Source organism: Suillus bovinus (assembly GCF_016758785.1).
Source record: "Suillus bovinus strain UH-Sbo-P2 chromosome Unknown EDB93scaffold_112, whole genome shotgun sequence".
Classification (NCBI taxonomy): Eukaryota; Fungi; Basidiomycota; class Agaricomycetes; order Boletales; family Suillaceae; genus Suillus; species Suillus bovinus.
Genome location: NW_024542168.1, coordinates 1 through 22,025, shown reverse-complemented (window position 1 = coordinate 22,025; position 22,025 = coordinate 1). Strand labels below are relative to the sequence as shown.

Genomic DNA, 22,025 nt, shown 5'->3' with positions numbered 1-22,025 from the left:
AAAGACTGACTTATGACGCTCTCAGGAACACCGGCCTGTACTTGTACCAACCGCCCCCGTTTCGCGACTTCGCTGGTTATATCTGTGGCATCAATACCAGCAGAAAAAAATCACTTCAATTTCGCCATTCACTGGTATGTATAGGATACATGTATCTGTAACACCAATCAATTTGCATCATGACTCAAAAAAGTCTCGATTGTAGCGGGCTCCGCGACCCTTCGCATTACTAGGGCTAAGTATGTCGAACTTTCTCTAATTTATGATAAGTTTGATGAAATAGACAATTTATATGAAACAAGTAATCCGCTCGCTTGCGAACGAAGAGGAGCTAGTCTTACGATGTGTAAAAAGGCTTTGTATGATGTATACTACTATAGTCCCAGTGGCCGCTGGATTTCTCAGCTTCAGCAAGTATCAGGCCCTTCTATCTGCAACAGGTGCTATTACTCGTAATTTACAAGATAGATGCACCAAACAAAAAGGAACTTTGGCTGCTGTACAGTGAAGGCATGCTATCGCAAGAGTTCACTCAACTCTGCCGGTTTTCTGGGGCCTTCCTTACAACGGTCGCATTTTGACCAATTGACTTCCACATCCTCGCATGCGCGTGCGGTATTTATGTACTATGATACAAGAGGTTCTGTATCATCCCGCAGAATGCTAGTTCATTATCTACAAACTACATTTGCTCTTTGTTCATCCGTTCCAAAATATCCAACACTGCAACTCGTTCGAATAAGGTTGACTTCCCTAGCGCTTTTAGAATGAATTTGTCCCTCGATTTGGCCGACATCCGGAACAGTTGCTGTAGATGGTGGTCCGTACAGAGGCCGGCGCGGACGATGGCTCGATGAAAACGAAGAAGACTTGGTGTTGCTGAATCTAAGCGGGTTGATAGGAGAGCTACACGCGACGAGGCGTTCGTCTGGGTACGTCTGGTTCGTGGGCCTAGATCTCGAGGAACGCGAGAACGACTGTTGAACGACCTTTGATTACACGGACACTGTAAGATATGTTGGGTGATGAAATTTGCGGTGGAATAGGGAATACAAACCTGTGCGTTCCAAGCCAGTTTGAGCTGTTTGTCGTAGATTAGCACAATCTATTATCAGTCCTCAGAAGATGGGTAAATCACCTTTTGTTCAGCCATTCTACGACGTCGGTAATATAAGTTACGAACCAGAACATCAACTGCCCAACCATCTTCGTATTGTGTCAGAAACGATAATTCTGCGTCCAGTAGTACCTGCAATCCAGATTTCAGACTCGAACATGCTGGTGTTCTGCCAGAATATATTTTACCTCGCGTTTCAAAAAATCCAAGCGAGATTGAGGTAGATCCCCGTACAATTTGGATAGGTCCAAATGGCGAATAATCAATGCTTGAATTTTTTTCTTAATAGAGGCCATAAGCCAGGCTTCTAACACGACATGAATTTCAATGACCACTCGCCTTGACATGCGTGAGGGTAGATCGGTTGATACGTAACGCTGAGTCGAAATAGCGCACAGGAGTTCGAGATTGAAAGAGTTTTCTGAAGATTCCCTGCGAAGGGCGCTTGATGACGAAGAACTCTACGTCTGGCGATGCTGCTCAAGGCATAAGTACGATGATAGAGATAGATTAATTATTGTCAACAGTGCACAAAACCCACATCTTCTGGAGTCGCCTGTGCTCTCCATAGACCAACTTGAGGTGCAGGAGGACATTCTTCGGTAGGTCTGTCTGCAGCAGCAGCTCAACGATTGTCAAGTTATCACGATGGTCTTTGATGATGATCCGGTTCGTGTGGAGTCTTTGTTCACTATAACATGGAACTCGTGTGCCCGTTCTCTCGGCTTGTTCCCCTATTAAGACTGTCATAAAATTTAAATGGATATAAGATACCTAAATGTAGACGGACTTGCCTCGATCCCTCTTCTTGCGGTTGCCGATATTTAATGTCCGATATGAGAGACCCAGCCAGATTTTTCCTATCTTGAGGAATCGACCGCATAACTTGAACGCAAGGAGAACGGTTCCTCCATTCCGGGCTTCAAAGCGACCCTGATAACTCCTTCAGTCATCATACCACACATACTCTGCCGTCCTCGTGTCAGTGATTAATCGAACTGGAGTGAATCGAGGCGGGTGCGAGTCTGTCTGCCAGTGAGTGAGCCACTGCAGAATTCAAACACGTGGATCTCAAACGATCAATGTGACCATGAAGAGTTGTTCTGATAGGGAGAAATGTTCTTCATGCAACTACCTTGGATGATTCTGTCCTGAGTCACTACTCACGCAGGTATGAAGCGGCAGAATAACTGAATCAATCCTTATACTGATGATTCATATCTGCGTGAGTACTAGTAGCTGTACAAGTCAAGCTGCTGCCTCAGAATTGTAAGTTGTCAGTTACTACTTACCAAACTTGCCGTGAGCCTCGAGATCATCTTTCCCGTTGATAATTTGCATCAATTTGACGATGGTAAATTCAAATTCGAGCAGGTAAATAAATTGTGAAACAAAAATATCAACATCACGTGATTGGCATAACTCAGTCAGAGCTGCAAGTGACGCCAACCTGGAGGCTCTCAATTTGAAAGGTTTATCTTAGCTTATGCTCTTGAAATCTCTACTACGAGGTGCCACATACTAGTACCAAGACTGTCGAGATGCAAACCCGCGAAAATAGACGTCACACGTGACAAATACTGTAACAACGTGACAGGCTGATGCTCAGATGCCCTCAAACTCAAACTTATGAACACATTCTTCTGTACAGTGCACAGTGCACGCTGAATTCGAACGGCATCACGATTACATCTTGCTGAGCTTTGCTGTTAAAGAAGTCAGGAGGAAAAGAATGATGGAGTCAAGTCTGCTCCCAGGAAGAAAAATATGGGTGCGCATCGCGAGCTATCCATTCTTGTGTTGCTTTAATTGAGCCGCAATACTAGTAAGCCGTGCGTGCTCTATGTGATATGTATGAAAGATCGATTTGTGCGAGGTGTATCTCATAGATGCAAAGTATGTATATATTATTGCTTTACCAATGTCCAATCACTACATGATCGTTCTTTCTCAGATGGAGCGGACTTAGCAACTTTTTGCGCCTGCAACAGGTGTAAATTAAACCGTTCAATGTAATGAGTGAGTGTGATAGGTATATGAATACGCTCATGCATGTCTCGTAATCAAACACAATTGACGATACCTGAATGTAGGCAAATAAAGACGGCAAACAACCCACCCAGTAATGCTAACGCGGCAGTCCTTCCCTCTCGTTCTACTCTGTCCGTTCTGTTATCGTCCCACTGCTCGTCATGTGTGCTTCCGTAGCCATTACGTACTTCTCGAGTGCCCCCCGTTTTTCCTAAACTCCACCCCTTCTTGTTTTTATCTGTGTTTTGGCCCGTCGCGTTCACATTTTGCTCTCGCAAGAGCTCTGTCAACTCCGCCAATTTCCCTTCCTCCCGAATGATAATGGCCGCCCCAAGTTTTGCCTTGATCAGCTCTTTAACGGCCAGAGTGGACTGCTCATATTGCTCGTCATGCTGGTGCCCAGGACCGTCTCTGAGTGGTTTCCCTCTTGTGGTGGTAATGCAGGCGTGCCCATCGAACGTCAGCCCATGCCTCTTAAATTCCGCCTCGTTCTCCTTCCACCACCCCTCCATCGGATCCTTGTTCTCCAGACCCGTCACAACGAGCACTATAGGCACTTTCTTGCCTCCGATAATGCCAAAAAATGCGTCGTAATTGATTTCTAGAGCCTCGCTTACGCGCGCGGCATTGACGCACAACAAGAGGAGGTTGAGGCCGCCATGAATGTTTTGTATCAACCCCTGCAGGTTCTTCTCAGCACCCTCGGACAGCTTATTGTGATGTTCCCCCTTCTGCAGCCCAACCGAGTCCCATATCACCACCTCCCGTCCCCCCACGTCGACAGCGTACCCCCTACTCGCAAACGGTGCGAGGTCTGGGTTGGATGGAGATGATACATCCCGGCCGACGAGCATGTTAATGAGCGAGCTTTTGCCTGCTCCGCGCTCTCCGAAGAGCACGACATTAGGACGGGAGGGCTGTGGGGGGAGCCGGCCGCGCGTGCGTGCATTCGCAGGCTCTGGCTCGGACTTTGTCTTTTACACCACCTGTGATGCGCGCCCAAAAGCTTGATTTGGGCTGGGACTCTGCGCGGTTATCTACCATGACAATGTCATCTGAGTCGGCGGGCGAGGGCTGGCGGCGACTATATGTCCTCATGCCCGCGGCTTGACCCTGCACCTCCGTATACCGACTGAGGGGGCGTGAAGAGAGGGGAACGCTCGTTGTATTGTTGGGCTTGCTGGACCTCTGCGGGGCCGCGTTGTCTGCTGCGGTCTTCTGTAGTGGGTGGGCGCAGTCTCGCGCGGTCACGGTCTTCGGGGAGGAGCTCAGCTGGTACACGTTGTTTTTCGCGATCATCTACTGGGTTTGGGCTCCGCCTGGTGCGGTCCTCAGAGAGGAGCTCTGCTGGTGCGCGTTGTTTTCCACGGTCATCTACTGGGTACGGGCTCCGCCTGGCGCGGTCCTCAGAGAGGAACTCTGGTGCACGTTGATTTCCGCGGTCATCTACTGGGTTCGGGCTCCGCTTGGCGCGGTCCTCAGAGAGGAACTCTGGTGCACGTTGATTTCCGCGGTCATCTACTGGGTTTGGGCTTCGCTTGGCGCGGTCCTCAGAGAGGAGTTCTGCTGGTGCACGTTGTTTACCCTTGTCTTCTGCCGGGGCTTGGCGCTGGTTCGAGCGGCTGCGTTCGCGGTCTTCTGGGGTGAGCATGACCGGTGCAAGCTGTCTGTTGGTATCGTCAGGCCGTTGGGCAATATCTTTTGGTGGGATATCTGCGGGGTGGTGGTCTGTGTTAGTCACCGTCTTTCATAGATCTCTGGGTGGCTCGCACTCGGTGATGGTTGCTGTTGTTGCTGTTGAGGTTGTCGTTGCTGTTGTTGCGGTTCGACCACCTGAGGCGGCGCCACAAAGTCTGGGGGTGCGTCTTCTCGCCTCTCGGGATTGACGAATCTTTTCATGTGCGGTGAATGGGAATCGACGGCTATGGATTCAAAATTCATGGGCGTTGGGGTTGAAAGGTCATGGTATATGTACAATGTGCCACGCAGGTGGACACATGTTGTTCGCGAGCTAAGGCGCGCGCGTGTTGGACGCGTTTCGTGGTTCTCGTGATGTCTTTGCTAGCCTCACGCGGGAGTGCCTGCGTCTGGCGTCTGACAAGGTGCAGGGTCCATTCAAGTGCTGTGCACTTCTATTCATGTCCGTCAAGATCGTGGTCTAATCGATTCTGTGATGTAATGGTGCGGCTTTCTCTGGTATAGCATATATGGTCAAGTGCTGACGGCTTATATTGTGTGGCTGCGATACACAGGATATCACGTTGAATGGAAGTGGCATCGTGTATCTTTATATCAAATCACCCTCATACTCGTGTTGTGTTAGCTTGCGTTTCGTGATATCGAAGCGGCAAGGGAACGCTACAAGGAGGTGTCTTATTTTGAGTTCATCTGCATTTGGGTGTGCGCTAATGATTCCCACGTCATGTTGCTTCGAGTCGTGCATGTAATACTATCAGAACACGTGAGTTGATTTACCTCGTGTTTACCAGGGCTCAACGCAGTGTGCGCAGGATTCTTAGAGGGGCCGAAGTGCAATTATTTGTGCGTGATTTTTGTCATGTTGCTAATGAGATCGTAAATTATATCTATGACACGAAGTTCAGAAATAAACTGCAGGAAAGCACGAACAATGTGACATGTGCACCGATTACTCTGTCGATAAAGGACTATCCTACCCAGACCTTACACTACTCCGCACCCATTCCTACCCGAGTTCGGGCATTTCTGCACGCGTACTGTTTCCGCAATAAACTCCAGATCAAACTTTCCATTATCGTCTGGCCTCACATCAAAGTATGCACACCACATGGCGCGCACCGGTTATCGATCCTCCGGACGACACCCAGTTGAGCAAATGGGGGTCCTGTTCTGCGCAAGTACGCCGTAGCGAACTGTGCCGCACTAAGTGCGAGTGGATCCTTGCCCTCTCATATGTCTTCGTAGCCCTTCCATACGCCGTGCTCGTAAATATACGGAATACGGTGATTCATCCTGAGAGGTATGGCGGCTTGCTCCCTTCACCACCATGATGTACGACTTCGGACCAGAAGGATCGAGGTTTTCTGCGCACCGAAAGATGACGGGGTGGAAGAAGTGCTCTTATGCTATCCCTTAACGGAATAGCCGCACTACTAGTCACACCAGCACCATTCTCAGACTATAAAATGTTACATGTTGCGCAACATATTATCTGCCTGATCATCCAACCTATCCTGTGCTTCAAAGGAATCCTAAAGTTCAGAACTCGGCACGGCCGACACCTCTCTCTAATGTATGGTCAGCTATGTTTCACTTGGATTGCAGGACGCGTCACCTTTTCTATATACATAGATGAATGAGTAAGAAAAAACGAAACTGAAGAAGAAAAGTCACATACGTACATCAATGAAGGAAATACGAGATATTCATCATGAATGATAGGACCAATATCGATAGTCGTTTGTGCATCCAATGGTGCTTGGTGCTTCTCACACTAGGTAGAAAGGAAGGGGTTTGGGTCGTTGCAACAGAGCCACAAGAGATAATGATTTAGACTTAACTCATTCAAAATCGAGCCATTCGGTCGGTGTTATCCTTTTCCCTCCACGTTTGCCTATTCATATGTTTGAACATCTTTCAAGATACCTAATGCGAGCAGGGGAATGCTGTACAATGTTATGCATATCATCACCCAGCTCGTAGTAAGTTCCATATTGCTCATCACGTCGCACATGAAACGTGATTTGAATTATGCATGATGCACACACCCCTGCGCTCCTGGAGTTTGAGTTAAAAATGTTGGAAATCTGAATATATTTCTCTCACCTTTCAAAGTGGACAGAGAACACCCGTCAGAGTGTTCAGCTGGGTGTATCCCGTCACGATGGATTTACAACGAGGCATACCCCATTCCATAGCCAATGATCTAGTTACGGCTGTACCGCGTTAATATTGTCGTCGTTATCGTCATCGTCATCGTCATCGTAGAGGTGGTAAAGTTAATTAACTTTTCTGTTGTCGGAGTGCGAAATTGGAGTTGTCTCTCGAAACGCGACTGGACGTTTCAGCAGCTAAGTACATACCAGCTCACGCGCTCGCGCCTCGTTCTTGTGGAACGTGGCAGGTCAAGGTAATCAAACCCTTCTACCACATATGCATATCTTTCATTCAGAAAATGGGTACTGATAATGCTCTTGGTCAGGTTTACTACACAAGCCACCGGAAAGCTATCCCGAGACGTTTGGCAGGTGCTGCTACCGGGTTCTGGAAAGGAATAAGCTTTTCAACACCAAGGTTTTCGAATTCTTCATCCGTTTCTATCTCGTCTATTGAACCGCTGGACCGTCCTGAATCACCCGCCATGTCCACTCCAGATGTCCCCACAACCCCTCTAACGAATTCAAACGGTGCCCTCCCGCATGACAGCCCTGTAGATACACCTCCTCCTTTTGACACCTCACTTTTTAGGGCATATCTCGAATCGCTCTTGCCACCGGTACTTGGCGCTCCACTCGAGGACTTTGTAAGCTTGTTTGATGAAGAATTCGACGAGAGAGTCACTCGCTTTGCGGCAGAGGGTGGAGGCGTGATTTACGTGGTGAAAACGAAGGACGAAGCAGAGGGTGAGCTTTTGCATTCAGTTTAGAAACTACCCTGACGCGTATTAGAGGATGCGCCGCAGACTTATTCATACCACCTAACTTCGCATCTGACTTATTCTCCTGCGAGTGTTACATCTCTTGCCCTCATCAAACGCGGTCCTACCTTGGATCCTGTGGCACCTCTTGCTACGCAACTACATATCCTCAATTTGTTTGGAGGTGAAGAAACGCCGTATGAGAGTTTGCATGCTGTCGTAAGCTGTGGTGTTAAGCCTTGGTTTGATGCTTTCGTCGGAGCACGGGGTGGGGGCAAGGAAGGGGATAGTAAAATGGGTATATTTCTACTTTCTTTCTTTGGCTTTACTCAATTGCGTTTATAGGGATACCAATGACCAAGAAGAAGTTTGCAGAACTGGAATTATCATTATTACACCTTCAGCAGAACGTGGAAATACCTGAAACGCATTTGATAATTCATCCAGCCATCCAGCGCGCCGTAGAACAGGTCGGTTTCTCAGTAATATTAGTCGTTCAAAAGCTGAAGACAACAACATTAGGCTCATGCTTCAGGCGCACGTCCAAACATATCGCATATATCTCCAAAACTAATAAACGAGAGTTCGTTCCTCAACGCTTTGCACGGACACGTCAACCTGTGGATCAAGGCTATTCAAGCAGTCACTAAGCTTTCGCGTGACGTTTCCTCGGGTACTGCTTCGCAAGAAATCAATTTTTGGCTGAGTCTTGAGCGCGCACTGGAGGGTATCGAGACGCAGCTACGCAGCGATGAAGTGACCATGGTCATGGAATGCCTTCGAAACGCGAAGCGATATCTTGCAACAGTCAGTTTCATGACGGACACTGGCCTGAAATCTTCTACGGATCTTGGTGCGCTTTCTTTCCAGCATCGTCAACTGGATGCTAACGAGTATCATTAGTGCATAAATACAATCAACTCATGAAAGACTTTCCTCTCAATGAGCTGTTATCTGCAACAGATCTCGAAAAAATTCAAGAGTCACTGGTGCTCATCTTTGGACACATCAATCGCAAGCTCAAGCTTTCGCCCTACCCAATCCGTCGAGCACTACCCCTCGTCGAGGCCATTTCTCGTGATTTCAACGACCAGTTATTGCGCGTACTGACGTCACATAGACTGTCATACACTCCGTACGAGACCTTTGACCGCTTACTCGGACAGACCATGAACATCTTCCGGACATGGGATGATCTTATCAAGGAGTTCACAAATGTCGCTCGCGAGGTTATGCGCAAACGCGGAGAGAAGTTTGTCCCCATCAAAGTTGTTGCTGCGCATGCGAAACTACAGGAGCGGACGAGGTATTTGCGCGACTGGAGGAAGCAGCACGAGCAGCTGGCGGTGATGACGGGGCCCACGAAGGGTTTGGGGAGCATGACTAAGGAGGTGGGCGGAATGGACATGGAGGAAGAAGTGAAGGAGGCATATGAAGTGGTAAAACGCATTGATGTTCTCGATGTTTCTGTTGGTGAGTACCTGATTTTGACATGCCGTTCTTGAAGTCACCTCAATCTCTTTGCAGAGGGCACGGAAATTTGGGTGGCTGCTGAGAACGCATACAATGAACGGGTCGCAAGAGTCGAGAACCAAATCATTGCACGGCTACGCGACAGGCTAGGCACGGCAAGAAATGCGAATGAAATGTTCAGAGTGTTCTCAAAGTTCAATGCACTTTTTGTTCGCCCGAAGGTAGCTCATCTTGCGGAACGGTGTAACATTCGTCTAAGGCCATATCCCGCAGATTCGTGGAGCTATCCAAGAGTATCAAACTCAACTCATCGACTCAGTAAAGGAGGACATCAAGCGCCTTCACGATAAGGTAGGCACATATTCTTGTATCGTCTACGTTACTTACGATGATCATCAAGTTCAAAACGCAATATCGGTTATCTGAAGCCTATCACATGTCGCAAATGCGCGACCTCCCACCAATAGCAGGTGCCATCATCTGGGCTCGACAGATTGAACGACAGCTACTCACCTACATGAAACGAGTGGAGGATGTACTTGGCAAGGGCTGGGAACTCTATGCAGAGGGTCAGAAGCTTCAGTCAGAAAGCACCGCATTCAGGAAGAAGCTAGAGACAAGGCCAGTGTATGATGCGTGGCTGCAAGACATCGGTCGGCGCGACATGGGTGTCAATGGCCGTCTCTTTGAGATCGTGAGATTACGGGGGGGAGGATTTCAACTAGCAGTAAACTTCGACCCCCAAATCATCACACTTTTCAAGGAGGTTCGTAATTTGTTATGGCTAAACTTCCAGGTTCCACACGCGACCACGAACATGGCGAAGGATGCGAAGCGAGTATATCCGCATGCTGTCAGTCCTTATGGAAACTGTCAGAACCTATGGACAGACTCTGGATCTGGTAGAGAATAACATGGGCATAGAGTGGCTGGTTGCTGAATATCGGAATGAGGCTCAGCGGATGGTTGCCAAAGGTGATGAGACTCGAAACATCGATATATTGGGGCTCTGACGCTTTTTGTCCAGGTATGAACATCAAATGGGATTACTTTGTCAACCAATACGACACCGCGCGGTACGTGTCCAGTGCCGATGGACGGGAGAACCGACATATCCAATTTGTGCGGGAGTTCGCAAGCGTTGTGTCTATCCTACAAGATAAGACAAACCATGTCATTGACCTGTATCGCAACATTCTTCGAGCAGTCGAGGATCTCGCAACATGCCCATATACTAGCGAGGCATTTTCAGATCTTCTGGGCAAGATTCAAGCTGCTGTGTGTTCTACTTCTTCATTATAGTTTATGTGCTGAATACATGCAGATTGATCGCCTGAATCTGGAGGGATATGCTAATCTTGAACACTGGGTGGCTGACCTTGACAAACGGATAGAAGGGATTTTGCTTCAGCGGTTGGGCTATATCATCCAAGTCTGGTGTTCTGAGTTTGATCGGACAGATGATGGTGATGCGCGCCGAGATCCGATGCCTTCGCGGGACATCATCAACAAGCGACGGGCTGGCAAAGGCGGGAAAGAGGAGAAGGTATGGTATGTTGTTGTTAACAACGCTAGTACTGACTCATCTTTATAGGTCGCCGAGGGTAACATGACTGTAAAACCCATCGTTCACGAGATTCGGATACAGAACCAAGTGATCTTCCTTGATCCGCCTATAGAATATGCACGTGCGACTTGGATAAAGCAATTGCATGACTGGTTAGGTACGTATGGTATGATATCTCCAAATATTCAAATCCTTACTAATCTTTTGAACAGGCGTCATCTGCCGATTGAGACGTATTCAAAGTTCTCGATACGAGATTGGATTGCAGATGCAGGGCACGCAAGTATCAGAAACAACATATACTTCCCTGGTACGTATCTCCCACGATATGTCGAGGCTACTACAATCTTAAGAACTCCACCTAGCTCACACGATTCTCCGATAACACTTTAGAGCGACCGTTTTCTCTCATAGAACTCAAAGTTCAAAAGCTCAAAGACTATGTCGCCAAGTGGTTACAGTTCCAGTCGCTGTGGGATCTGGAGGCGGAATATGTCTTCAATCGTTTAGGAGACTCCCTCGCGCATTGGCAGCAACTTCTGACAGAAATTAAGAAAGCACGGGCGACATTTGACACGTCAGAAACGCAACTGAGTTTCGGTGTCTGTGTGGTGGATTACGAGCAAGTCCAAGCCAAAGTAAACGGCAAATACGACGCGTGGCAACGGGATATTCTCAGTCGTTTCGGTGTGAAGCTCGGAAATGCGATGAAAGAGATGCATGCCTCGATCATGAAGGCGCGCAATGAGCTGGAGCACCATTCGATAGAGGGTTTGGTTGGAGGAGCACGAAGATTTTAAGTTGTGGTACTTACATACTTTTTTTTGATACCCATCCATACATCGCGCCGTTCGTTACTTGGACCTCACGCTGTGTTTCGTTTTTCGTGCCCATCATGTTCTATTGTATCGGTTACGCGTAAATTTTTGTAATGGATTCTGAGAACCCGAGTTCGAGTGATGGCGTCTGTGCCTCCTTGTGTTAAAACAATCCCCGTTCAAGATGGTGGTGGTGGAGGGCTTTGTAAATTGTCGGTACACGAAAATTATCAACTTCTCAAGGTTTTCTTACGTCCGATCCTAATTCTCCTAGTGGTTCATGCTCACCTTGTGGCACTAGTAATACCATTACCCATCTTGTAGTGTCAAGCGCCGCCCCACTGCACAAAACACGTACAAAGTGCACGTGACCGCATCATGACCTAGTCGATCATTGCATACATACTGAACCTATTAAGTAATCCATACTACTGGTAATATAACCATCAAGTGCTTCGAGCTCTACTTCTAATGTCTTTCGGCGAAGTTGTACACTACGTGACCCAGCCTACAGGCTGGCCTGAACAAGTGCGCGGTATCGCTTCCTTGTTGTCACCATCCCACTGTTCCAACAGGCCAAGTAACGGACATTCGGCCAGTCCGTCATCCTCGGCATTATCAGAGCCACTCCCTTCCCATGAACCACCTGCACCGGGATCATACACTGCGAAGGATTTTCAGTTCTTGATTGAATCAACAGCCGCAGGCTTAAACGCACTTGCTGAGCTTCCTCACTATGGTGGCCAGAGATCTACTGTTCCTCTATGGTCTCAGCTTGTCCATGCACTGGCAAACACTCTGTCGCCAGACGTCCTTATTCTGTGAGTGATATGTTCTTTGCGCATTAAACCAAGACCCGAATATTACGACAGCGAAGATGCGCCTTTCATCATGCCACGGGCTCAGAACGCGGCGAGTCAGCCTTCAAATCTCATTGACGGACATGCGACTCTTCTTGCTGCTCATGCCATCTTTTCCGAACCTAGGACTTATTCAGATATTTCGATGACCAGCTCGCTAAACGAGCAAGACGGTGATGAATCAATATATTCTGCAGACTGCGACTCTTGCGATGACGATGACTCGGTTGATTCACTCGACCTGCCCTTGCAAGCACACATGCTTCCGGGTCGAGGCAGGTGCCTTTCGGTCGTGATTCCAGTCTTACTAGTCGCCGACTCCAGCAATATCGTTCCCCTACTGTGTAGCGCTCTTTACCAGAGACATGTGTGGGGGATTCGTCAGCCTGTGGTAGGCCTCTGCTGTTCCCAGACGGGTACGATCGTCACGGCTATCTTCGGGTGGCTCGACCAGTCTGAGGAAGGCCGCATGGCAAGTTTCAAATTAATGCACATTTTTCCATATTGGCCCTTCCTGAAGCCTACAGCGCACCTCGCTTTGACAGCAGATGTCCGCTCAGATCCTTCGATGGGGGTGTTTGATTTCACTGATACCCGTTCTTCTATCAGTCTCGCACAATTTGTTTTGGGGTTGCGGACACATTTTCAAGATATCAAGGACGCCACATCGATAGAAGCAGTCAATTCTCTGGCTCCATTGGGCTGGAGATCCGATTTACCTGACTTTGAAACTCAGTTTGGGGCACGATTGGACGAACGAGTGACATCCTGGACCCACCAGGTACACGTGCAGACGAGTTTTAGGTACAGGTTTTTATCTTTTAATGCCAAGTCCCAATCTTTATGATCGTTCAGCGAGGAATCATCATCATCTACTCCTCGTACTCCGTCCCCGGTCTTGGATACTGCGCTTGTCTCGTATGATACCATGAGTTTCCCCTCGCTTCCTACCATCCCCGAGGATGAACATGTCAATGATGCAAATATCAGGTCAATGATTCGACCTATGTCGCACTTATCAATACGCAACTGACTCGATGCTTTAGGTCACACCAAGAGACACGCGCGAAGAGCGTGAAAGGACGGTAAGTTCGCTTTAGTTACTCTATTCGTAATCTTATTCTCCTTGCAGAGGAAGAGGGTCACGACCATCATCTTCGAGGAACTCTTCGAAGAGGACCAGTCCATCGCCACAACCGCTGTCTTGGGGTATGGGTTCGACCTCATCGCGTGCACCCAGCGCATATTCAAACTCGCAGTATGGCGCCTCCTTCTTGGCTGATCGCTGTTCGGTGACTGTTGCTTGGCTCCAGATTAGCCGCTTTGGCTGATAACGGCCTTGTAGACGGCCTGTCGATGTCCAATTGGCTGTTTGAACGTCATGCGTTCACTGTCGGTCGTATTCCAATCCGCCCTTGGAGAGCTGGCGAGCGAGACCGGAATTAACGCGATGGTCAATATATATGATCAGATGACGGGGTTCACCTGGTCGAACGACATTAAAACTATAGTGGGTCTGCAGAGTTGCTTTTACCGCTGATTCTCATCACGTCGTGCGCAGCTCTCGGATGCAGCGTTCGATAGCTGCGTGTCAGACATAAGATCAGAGCTTCTTGACACGAATGGTGGTCCCGACCGTCAGCCCAGCGCGATCGATGCTCCGTCTTTGAAAGATGTCGAGTTTATTGCACGCCGGATTTCCATGCTGTTACACGCCGTACAAGGTGCCCGCAGCTATGATGATGTCGCACAGTTGCACGGGGCCAACGAAGCTGATCGGCGTCACGAGTGGGAGTCGTTACTCCTCAATTTCTTCCAACCCGTTCCCAAGCAACGGGATGTGTTGTGCGTAGTCCCTACGTCAGGCCATATTTGTTCTAAGGGTTTATCCAGGTTAGAGCGACAGTTGAACTTAACTCGCAATCTTGTTGCCGATGACCCTGCGTTCGAAACACGAGCAATCGATGTCATAAACAGATACCAGGAGTTCTGTCTGGAACAGAATTTGTGTGTAAAATCCGCCGTAGAGACCAGTGGAAGTTGGGAGCAGGCTGCAGCAGCACGAGATCAAGCAAATAAATTTGCTGACGACCTTGTGCGTCGCGAGGGTTTCGCTGAAACGATCGGGAACCACTCCTGTAAAGATCCGGTCACTGGAAAATGTGATGCTGTCCTCGTCATTCCATGTTCCGATGTTGCTACTGCGATTCTCAAACGCATATCTAGTATTGACGAGCAAGACCCACTTCTGAAATCTTTTATGCTCGTCCAGGGTCCAAAGGCAGAGAAACTTGACACCGGTACTAGGCAAATTTCACACCAGAATGAAAAGACCCGCAGCCAAAAGGCCACATCCAACAAACCGCTTCAGGTTCCCTCATCTTCTCGTGTGTCGGAATCCAATGAAATCAATCGAGCTCAGTTGCATAATCCCTTCCTTCATCATCCCGACCGCAACCAAACAACGCAGAGACAAGAAGCGACACTTTCCAACGATGCGTTCTACGATGAACCTAGTGGACAGGACCTACTACTCCCAGTGTTACTGGTCGAGTATAAAAAGAGAGACGAGTCTGCGATCTCGACCGCCATGAACCAGACCAAAACGTACCTGGTTTCGGCGGTCACCTTCCTTTCTGAGCTCGGCATTACTGAGCAACCTGTCTTCGGACTAGTCGTCAATAGCGCACTTGGCGCCATCACGATGGCATGGAAAAACAACAATGTATGTGCTGCATAATATATTCACTTTTTGATGGAGCTCACGAGCGATGCAGCAAATTTTCATCATGGAACGTAATGTTCGATACTACGACATCAGAGACCCTCTTCAGGCACTGCAATTTGTGTCTATTCTACCTCGCCTCGCGCGTCACGGCCTGGGACTTCGCCACCTATTAGAAAAGCAGCTCACGGGAATAGATATGACTCGAATCCTATCCAAGCCGTGGTCGAAATTGTCCCAACGGCTGGAAGAAAAGAGGTTGGCGGCAGCTAAGCGGACAGACTTAGACTCAGAGCAAGCCGGCGCACAAGAATCAATATAGCAGATGAGGCGGTGCGAAGAGGAAATAGAGAGTACAATATGTACTGCACATTTAGAACATGATAGCCTTGTTTGTTTTACCTGCTCGCAATGTTATACCAAATGTTTTCGTTCGCACTTGAACTATCAATTAGCCAGTCCAAGTACTGTTTGTCGGCGCCCCGCCCTGAGTCTCATGTAATAGGATCTTCGAATTCTGATGCCACTCTCCTTCCTCAAAATTCAATCAATTCTCAAATAATGGCCGTCATCGCTGATTTCCCCACGATGCAGCCTGAATCTGATGATGAACAGATACAAAAATGCGTTCACAGGTGGGCTTTGAATATTTGAATGTGAGCAATGCCAAAGAGGCTCCGTACGTTCTCAGGCTCGAGTGATCATGCGTGTACTCATGGAAAAATAAGTACCAATTAGTAGAGTCAAATTCAAATTCAAACCTGCGCGACGCAAGCGCCCACGTGGTCATTATGATTGGATGCTACATGCAAAGTCGTCAGATTGTCTCAAGAATGCTTCAATTAACAAGTATCATGTCTGTGTTGATCAGTATGGCGAACCCAGAGCAGACTTGCTCGCATGCGGGGTAGCAAGCCTCCTCAGACAACATTTGTTGCTGCCTTGAGATTATGCATGGCAGCATCGAGACTATCTGTATCTTCCCCCGCGCCAGTGCCGTCAAGCCCTGAACGATGGGATGATAGATAAACCTTAGCTAGCGACTTATGGACTACCGATGAACGAGGATCATGTTGCTTCAACAGAGTCAATGCACAGCGTGGGCTCTCTCGTGACCCATCGAGGTCTTCTCTGTTGCGTTGGTGCTCAAAGTGGGCGAAGAGTTGATTTGCAAGGTTATTTAATAACATGGACGGACCTGGATGACCGACCGGGCGCAAAGATGGCGCTTTCGCCTGAAGTGCGATGGCCTGATCCAAGTCTTCGTTGTTGCCTCGGTGCTCAAAGCGGGTGAAGAGTTGATTTGCAAGATTATTTAATGCCCAAGACCGATCTGGGTGACCGACCGGACATGGAGCCAACATTTCTGTCTGAAGTATAATGGCCTGATCCTTGTGGCTGCCTCGACGCTCGAAGCGAGTTTGCAGAATTAGAGCGAGATTACCTAGCAACTGCCCTCGGCAAGCATGCTCGGTGTTGTATCCGAGTGCATCATAATGAAGGTATACCACTCCATCTATGGCACGGGGTTCATCTCTATGCAAACACCACTCTGCTCGATCAGCAGGTTGATTCGGTGATATCGGAAGCATGGATGCGACGGGCCGCTCATGCCCAGGATCATCTACATCAATGCTTCCAGCAGAATGCAAAGCGGTGTTTTGATTGCAATCAAAGGTACTCTGTAAATGTGGCTGCTAGGGTGGCAGACATCGAGGACTTCGCTCGTTAACTTTTTAGCCGTTTCAGGATCTATCTGGAATCCCCGTTTTGCGAAGCGTGATAACAGAGAAATGGCAAGATGGAGTTGGGTGATAAGTCGGTCTGAATGACCAATGGGACGTCTTGAAAAAGAGAGACAGGGATGTCGAGGTCGAGATATGTTCCGTTAGCTTGGTAGCTAAATAACTTTTCGGTGGCTAGATTGAACAGTGCTGCAGGGCGGTAGGGATGATCCTTGGGGCAGAGCTCCGAGGCGCGTTTCAAAGTAATCTATTGATTGGTCAAGATCCCTACTCTTGTGCGTCCTGCGATGTTGTGCGAGAAGACGATGTCCGGCATTCGTCTGTATTTCTAATGCATCCATATCACAGGATGTAAGCTACATGTTACAACTCTCAGCATCAGAATGCTAGACTACAGTGATCACTCACGGTAGTAAGGGGGCATAGAACTGCGGTGTCGTTTTGATCAGAAACTCGCTGCTCCACTGTTATAAATAGTGAAGTACAAGCAGATGCGACTTCCTCTTGCTTTGGCTGAAAGATTATGGATTAGCATCTTTTAGGCGTTAGTTTGCCATAGATAATCTTGAAAGTTTGGTGATAGGTCAGACGATATGTCTGCGCGAAGAGGCACACTGGATCGGAACTGACCAGAAGTTGTGACTGTACATGTTGAACTTATTTCGCTGCAACTCGAAGGAGTGCGCAATGCGCATCAGCAGTGACAAGGATCATCATCATATGTCAAGAATCGAGTGAGGTTTCTGGACGTTACTTCCTACCACAACTGTCAATATGCACAGGTGACAGCAAGCATCACATAATTCAGCGTGGGTCTCTACTTTAGCGAACGTACATGGTTCACGCCCTGAACCTTGCAGATGGTGTCCACGAACTTGAAGCATTTACTTCCACGAAAGCGTCGAAACTCCAGTGATGGTCCTTTGGGTGAGGTTTGCAGTCTAAGAGTTGCAGTCCAAAGAGGTAGCGAAAAACGTATTTCATGAATATTTACTACAGGTGGAAGTGTCAGTGGTAGTCAAAATGAGCAGGAGGTCGACCACCAGATTAGGTACGATATGCAGCGGTTGCCGTGAAATTGTGGCTGCTAGTCCAAAGCCAAGCGGAGTTGAGACCATGGAGGAACGGCACAAATGGCATCAGTCACTTCGGACTGAGAAAATTACAATCCTTTCGAATCCCGCTCGGCAACGCAACTCTCAGCAAGACTCTGAATGACAAAACGTCATCCGAGCTCTGCAGCATCCTCGTACCACTCAAAAAGCCTCAGCAGCTCGACTAAGCCACCTCATAGGCTGCTTAACCTAGTCTAACTGACCTCGTAATTTTCCGTCTGTCTCCCTTTCCGCACTGGACTCCTCGCCCTGGGCATGATTAAGTAAGCCCGTGACCCTTCAATGGATTCAGTCGATCATTGTATACATACATATTAAGTAATCCGTACTTGCTAGTTCTACACCCCTCAACTTGAAATGTCTTTCGGCGAAGTTGTACACTACGTGACCCAGCCTACAGGCTGGCCTGAACAAGTGCGCGCTATTGCTTCCTTGTTGCCGCCGTTCCACTGTCCAGACCGACCAAGTAATGAACATTTTGCCAGTCCGTCGTCCTCGACTTTCTCAGAGCCACTCCCTTGCCATGAACCACCTGCACCGGGATCATACACTGCAAAAGATTTCCAGTTCTTGATTGAATCAACAGCCGCAGGCTTAAACGCACTTGCTGAGCTTCCTCACTATGGTGGCCAGAGATCCACTGTGCCTATCTGGTCTCAGCTTATCCATGCACTGGCAAATACTCTGTCCTCAGACGTTCTTATTCTGTGAGTGACATGTTCGTCGCGCATTAAACCAAGACCCGAATATTACGACAGCGAAGATGCGCCTTTCATCATGCCACGAGCTCAGAACGCGGCGAGTCAGCCTTCAAATCTCATTGACGGACATGCGACTCTTCTTGCTGCTCATGCTATCTTTTCCGAACCTAGAACTTATTCAGATGTATCGATGACCAGCTCGTTGAACGAGCAAGACGGCGATGAATCGATTTATTCTGCAGACTGCGACTCTTGCGATGACGATGACTCGGTTGAGTCACTCGACCTGCCCTTGCAAGCACACATGCTTCCGGGTCGGGGCAGACGCCTTTCGGCCGTGATTCCAGTCTTACTAGTCGCCGACTCCAGCAATATTGTTCCCCTACTATGCAGTGCTCTTTACCAGAGACGTGTGTGGGGGATTTGTCAGCCTGTGGTAGGCCTCTGCTGTTCCAGCACGGGTACGATCGTCATGGCCATCTTCGGGTGGCTCGACCAGTCTGAGGAAGGCCGCATGGCAAGTTTCAAATTAATGCACATATTTCCATGTTGACCCTTACTAAAGCCTACAGCGCACCTCGCTCTAGCAGCAGATGTCCTCTCAGATCCTTCGATGGGGGTGTTTGATTTCACTGATACCTGTTCTGCTACCAGTCTCGCGCAATTTGTTTTGGGGTTGCGGACACATTTTCAAGATATCAAGGGCGCCACATCGATAGAAGCAGTCGATTCTCTGACTGCGTTGGGCTGGAGATCCGATTTACCTGACTTTGAAACTCAGTTTGGGGCACGATTGGACGAACGAGTGACATCCTGGACCCACCAGGTACACGTGCAGACGAGTTCTAGGTACAGGTTTCTATCTTTAATGCCAAGTCCCGATATTTATGGTCGTTCAGCGAGGAATCATCCTCATCTACTGCTCCATCCCCAGTCTTGGATACTGCGCTTGTATCATGTGATACCAGGAGTTTCCCCTTACTTCCTACCATCATCGAGAATGAACAAGTTGATGACGCAAATATCGGGTCAATCATTCGACCTATGTCTCACTTATCAACACGCAACTAACTCAGTGCTTTAGGTTACACCAAGAGACACGTGAAGAACGTGAAAGGACGGTAAGTTCGCTTTAGTTACTCTATTCATGATCTTATTCTCCTTGCAGAGGAAGAGGGTCACGACCATCATCTTCGAGGAACTCTTCGAAGAGGACTAGTCCATCGCCACAACCGCTGTCTCAGGGTATGGGTTCGACCTCATCGCGTGCACCCAGCGCATATTCAAACTCGCAGTATGGCCTCCTTCTCGGTTGATGGCTGTTCAATGACTGTTTCTCGTCTCCAGATTCGCCGCTTTGTCTGATAATGGTCTTGTGGATGGCGTGTCGATGTCCAATTGGCTGTTTGAACGCCATGCGTTCACAGTTGGTCGTATTCCAATCCGCTCTGAGGAGCTGGCAAGCGAGACCAGAATTAACGCGATGGTCAAAATATATGATCAGATGACGGGGTTCACCTGGTCGAACGACATTAAAACTATAGTGGGTCTGCAGAGTTGCTTTTACCGCTGATTCTCATCACGTCGTGCGCAGCTCTCGGATGCAGCGTTCGATAGCTGCGTGTCAGACATAAGATCAGAGCTTCTTGACACGAATGGTGGTCCCGACCGTCAGCCCAGCGCGATCGATGCTCCGTCTTTGAAAGATGTCGAGTTTATTGCACGCCGGATTTCCATGCTGTTACACGCCGTAAATGGTGCCCGCAGTTGTGATGATGTCGCACAGTTGCACGGGGCCAACGAAGCTGATCGGCGTCACGAGTGGGAGTCGTTACTCCTCAATTTCTTCCAACCCGTTCCCAAGCAACGGGATGTGTTGTGCGTAGTCCCTACGTCAGGCCATATTTGCTCTAAAGATTCATCTAGGTTAGAGCGACAGTCAAATTTGACTCGTAATCTCGTTGCCGATGACCCTTCGTTCGAAACTCGAGCCATCGATGTCATAAACAGATACCAGGAGTTCTGTCTTGAACAAGACTGGCGCGCGAGAACCGCCGCAGAGGCCTCTGGCAGTTGGAGGCAGACAGCAGCAGTACGAGATCAAGCAAACAAATTTCTTGACGATTTTATGGAGCGCAACGAGAGGAAGGGTTTCGCAACTTTCGCTGAAACGATTGCGCACCACTCCTCTAAAGATCCGGCCACTGGAAAATGTGATACTGTTCTCGTCATTCCATGTTCCAACGTTGCTACTGCGATGCTCAAACGCATATCTAGTATCGATGAGCAAGAAACACTTCTAAAATCCTTTATGCTCGTCCAGGGTCCAAAGCCAGGGACGCTTGATACCAGTACTGGGGAAACTTTACACCAGATCGAAAAGAGCGGCAGCCGAAAGACCACATCCAACAAATCACTTCAAGTCCCCTCATCTTCTCGCGTGTCGGAATCCAATAAAATCGATCGAGCTCAGCTGCATAACCCCTTCCTCCATCATCCCGACCGCAACCAAACAACGCAGAGACAAGAAGCAATACTTTCCAACGATGCGTTCTGCGATGAACCTAGTGGACAGGACCTACTACTCCCAGTGTTACTGGTCGAATATAAGAAGAGAGACGAGTCTGCGATCTCGACCGCCATGAACCAGACCAAAACGTACCTGGTTTCGGCGGTCACCTTCCTTTCCGAGTTCAGCATTACAGACCAACCTGTTTTTGGACTTGTTGTCAATGGCGCACTTGGCGCAATCACAATGGCATGGAAGACAAATAATGTATGTGCTGTTTCTGTTCACCATTTCCGGAGGAGCTCATGAGTGGTGCAGCAAATTTATATCATGGAGCACAATGTCCGACACTACGACATCAGAGACCCACTCCAGGCACTCCAGTTTGTATCTATTCTACCTCGCCTCGCACGTCACGGCCTGGGACTTCGCCATATATTGGAGAAGCAGCTCACGGAAATAGATATGACTCGATTTCAATCCAAGCTGTGGTCCAAGTTGCCCCAACGGCTGGAAGACAAGAGATTGGCGGCAGCTAAGCGGACAGAATCACAATCAGAGCAAGCGGCCGCACAAGATGGCAGATGAGGCGGTGGGAAGAGGAAATAGAGATTGGAATATGTATGGCACAAGTGGCTTTGTTTATTCGCAATTGACGCCGAGCCGACGGTACATCAGTAAAACCGCTGAAATGAACGCTTAGCTTAAGCGCGTTACGAACACTTACGAATGCTTACGACTTCAGTAGC

General features: G+C 48.5%; 8 protein-coding genes across 8 annotated transcripts; 4 read left to right on the top strand and 4 right to left on the bottom strand.

The window, feature by feature from the left end:
- Positions 1–575: 575 nt before the first annotated feature.
- On the bottom strand, positions 576–1,951 carry EDB93DRAFT_1181739 (uncharacterized protein). Its single transcript, XM_041450673.1, has 7 exons — positions 1,912–1,951; positions 1,659–1,860; positions 1,457–1,593; positions 1,306–1,398; positions 1,139–1,249; positions 1,058–1,081; positions 576–1,006 (listed from the first exon to the last, which is right to left on the bottom strand). Exons 2-7 carry the CDS (start codon positions 1,711–1,713, stop codon positions 683–685), a joined length of 744 nt encoding a protein of 247 aa, XP_041301850.1. The 5' UTR covers positions 1,714–1,860; positions 1,912–1,951; the 3' UTR covers positions 576–682.
- Positions 1,952–3,489: 1,538 nt separating this feature from the next.
- Positions 3,490–4,068, bottom strand: EDB93DRAFT_1040951 (uncharacterized protein; the record flags this gene model as incomplete). Its single annotated transcript, XM_041444556.1, has 1 exon — positions 3,490–4,068. A coding segment is annotated over one exon (579 nt), but the record flags the coding sequence as incomplete, so codon positions are not given.
- Positions 4,069–4,117: 49 nt separating this feature from the next.
- EDB93DRAFT_109689 (uncharacterized protein) lies at positions 4,118–4,955 on the bottom strand. The gene has a single exon (XM_041446828.1). It carries the CDS (start codon positions 4,797–4,799, stop codon positions 4,233–4,235), a length of 567 nt encoding a protein of 188 aa, XP_041301848.1. The 5' UTR covers positions 4,800–4,955; the 3' UTR covers positions 4,118–4,232.
- Positions 4,956–5,794, top strand: EDB93DRAFT_109724 (uncharacterized protein). Its single transcript, XM_041446863.1, has 3 exons — positions 4,956–5,329; positions 5,401–5,609; positions 5,659–5,794. The coding sequence occupies exons 1-2, from the start codon at positions 5,111–5,113 to the stop codon at positions 5,593–5,595; spliced, it is 414 nt and encodes a 137-aa protein (XP_041301847.1). The 5' UTR covers positions 4,956–5,110; the 3' UTR covers positions 5,596–5,609; positions 5,659–5,794.
- Positions 5,795–7,164: 1,370 nt separating this feature from the next.
- On the top strand, positions 7,165–11,753 carry EDB93DRAFT_1181707 (dynein heavy chain, N-terminal region 1-domain-containing protein). Its single transcript, XM_041450672.1, has 15 exons — positions 7,165–7,256; positions 7,329–7,749; positions 7,795–8,061; positions 8,109–8,233; positions 8,286–8,616; positions 8,667–9,236; positions 9,291–9,457; positions 9,510–9,587; positions 9,637–10,089; positions 10,127–10,211; positions 10,264–10,514; positions 10,561–10,782; positions 10,831–10,960; positions 11,016–11,113; positions 11,169–11,753. The coding sequence occupies exons 2-15, from the start codon at positions 7,488–7,490 to the stop codon at positions 11,601–11,603; spliced, it is 3,474 nt and encodes a 1,157-aa protein (XP_041301846.1). The 5' UTR covers positions 7,165–7,256; positions 7,329–7,487; the 3' UTR covers positions 11,604–11,753.
- A 292-nt stretch (positions 11,754–12,045) lies between these two features.
- Positions 12,046–15,663, top strand: EDB93DRAFT_109566 (uncharacterized protein). The gene is made up of 9 exons (XM_041446708.1): positions 12,046–12,442; positions 12,494–13,285; positions 13,337–13,471; positions 13,528–13,566; positions 13,614–13,773; positions 13,827–13,991; positions 14,043–14,326; positions 14,375–15,206; positions 15,259–15,663. Exons 1-9 carry the CDS (start codon positions 12,093–12,095, stop codon positions 15,526–15,528), a joined length of 3,027 nt encoding a protein of 1,008 aa, XP_041301845.1. The 5' UTR covers positions 12,046–12,092; the 3' UTR covers positions 15,529–15,663.
- A 655-nt stretch (positions 15,664–16,318) lies between these two features.
- On the bottom strand, positions 16,319–17,177 carry EDB93DRAFT_1265344 (uncharacterized protein; the record flags this gene model as incomplete). Its single annotated transcript, XM_041454230.1, has 2 exons — positions 16,319–16,650; positions 16,994–17,177. Coding segments are annotated over 2 exons (516 nt in total), but the record flags the coding sequence as incomplete, so codon positions are not given.
- Positions 17,178–18,077: 900 nt separating this feature from the next.
- EDB93DRAFT_1234381 (uncharacterized protein) lies at positions 18,078–21,864 on the top strand (the record flags this gene model as incomplete). Its single annotated transcript, XM_041451332.1, has 8 exons — positions 18,078–18,773; positions 18,825–19,315; positions 19,358–19,657; positions 19,938–20,061; positions 20,115–20,323; positions 20,375–20,645; positions 20,694–21,547; positions 21,587–21,864. The coding sequence occupies exons 1-8, from the start codon at positions 18,424–18,426 to the stop codon at positions 21,862–21,864; spliced, it is 2,877 nt and encodes a 958-aa protein (XP_041301843.1). The 5' UTR covers positions 18,078–18,423.
- Positions 21,865–22,025: the final 161 nt, after the last annotated feature.

Excerpts from the sequence above, each read along its gene's own strand:
- EDB93DRAFT_1181707 (XM_041450672.1), top strand. The coding sequence starts at position 7,488 with ATGTCCACTCCAGATGTCCCCACAACCCCTCTAACGAATTCAAACGGT. Across the intron at positions 9,458-9,509 it reads CACTTTTTGTTCGCCCGAAG|ATTCGTGGAGCTATCCAAGA; the intron begins GTAGCTCATCTT and ends CATATCCCGCAG. Across the intron at positions 10,212-10,263 it reads TCAGCGGATGGTTGCCAAAG|GTATGAACATCAAATGGGAT; the intron begins GTGATGAGACTC and ends CTTTTTGTCCAG.
- EDB93DRAFT_109566 (XM_041446708.1), top strand. The coding sequence starts at position 12,093 with ATGTCTTTCGGCGAAGTTGTACACTACGTGACCCAGCCTACAGGCTGG. Across the intron at positions 13,286-13,336 it reads CACGTGCAGACGAGTTTTAG|CGAGGAATCATCATCATCTA; the intron begins GTACAGGTTTTT and ends ATGATCGTTCAG. Across the intron at positions 14,327-14,374 it reads CCCAAGCAACGGGATGTGTT|GTTAGAGCGACAGTTGAACT; the intron begins GTGCGTAGTCCC and ends GGGTTTATCCAG.
- EDB93DRAFT_109689 (XM_041446828.1), bottom strand. The coding sequence starts at position 4,799 with ATGCTCACCCCAGAAGACCGCGAACGCAGCCGCTCGAACCAGCGCCAA.
- EDB93DRAFT_109724 (XM_041446863.1), top strand. The coding sequence starts at position 5,111 with ATGGTATATGTACAATGTGCCACGCAGGTGGACACATGTTGTTCGCGA. Across the intron at positions 5,330-5,400 it reads ATCGATTCTGTGATGTAATG|GATATCACGTTGAATGGAAG; the intron begins GTGCGGCTTTCT and ends TGCGATACACAG.
- EDB93DRAFT_1181739 (XM_041450673.1), bottom strand. The coding sequence starts at position 1,713 with ATGTCCTCCTGCACCTCAAGTTGGTCTATGGAGAGCACAGGCGACTCC. Across the intron at positions 1,399-1,456 it reads CTACCCTCACGCATGTCAAG|AAAAAAATTCAAGCATTGAT; the intron begins GCGAGTGGTCAT and ends GCCTCTATTAAG. Across the intron at positions 1,250-1,305 it reads TGGATTTTTTGAAACGCGAG|GTACTACTGGACGCAGAATT; the intron begins GTAAAATATATT and ends TCTGGATTGCAG.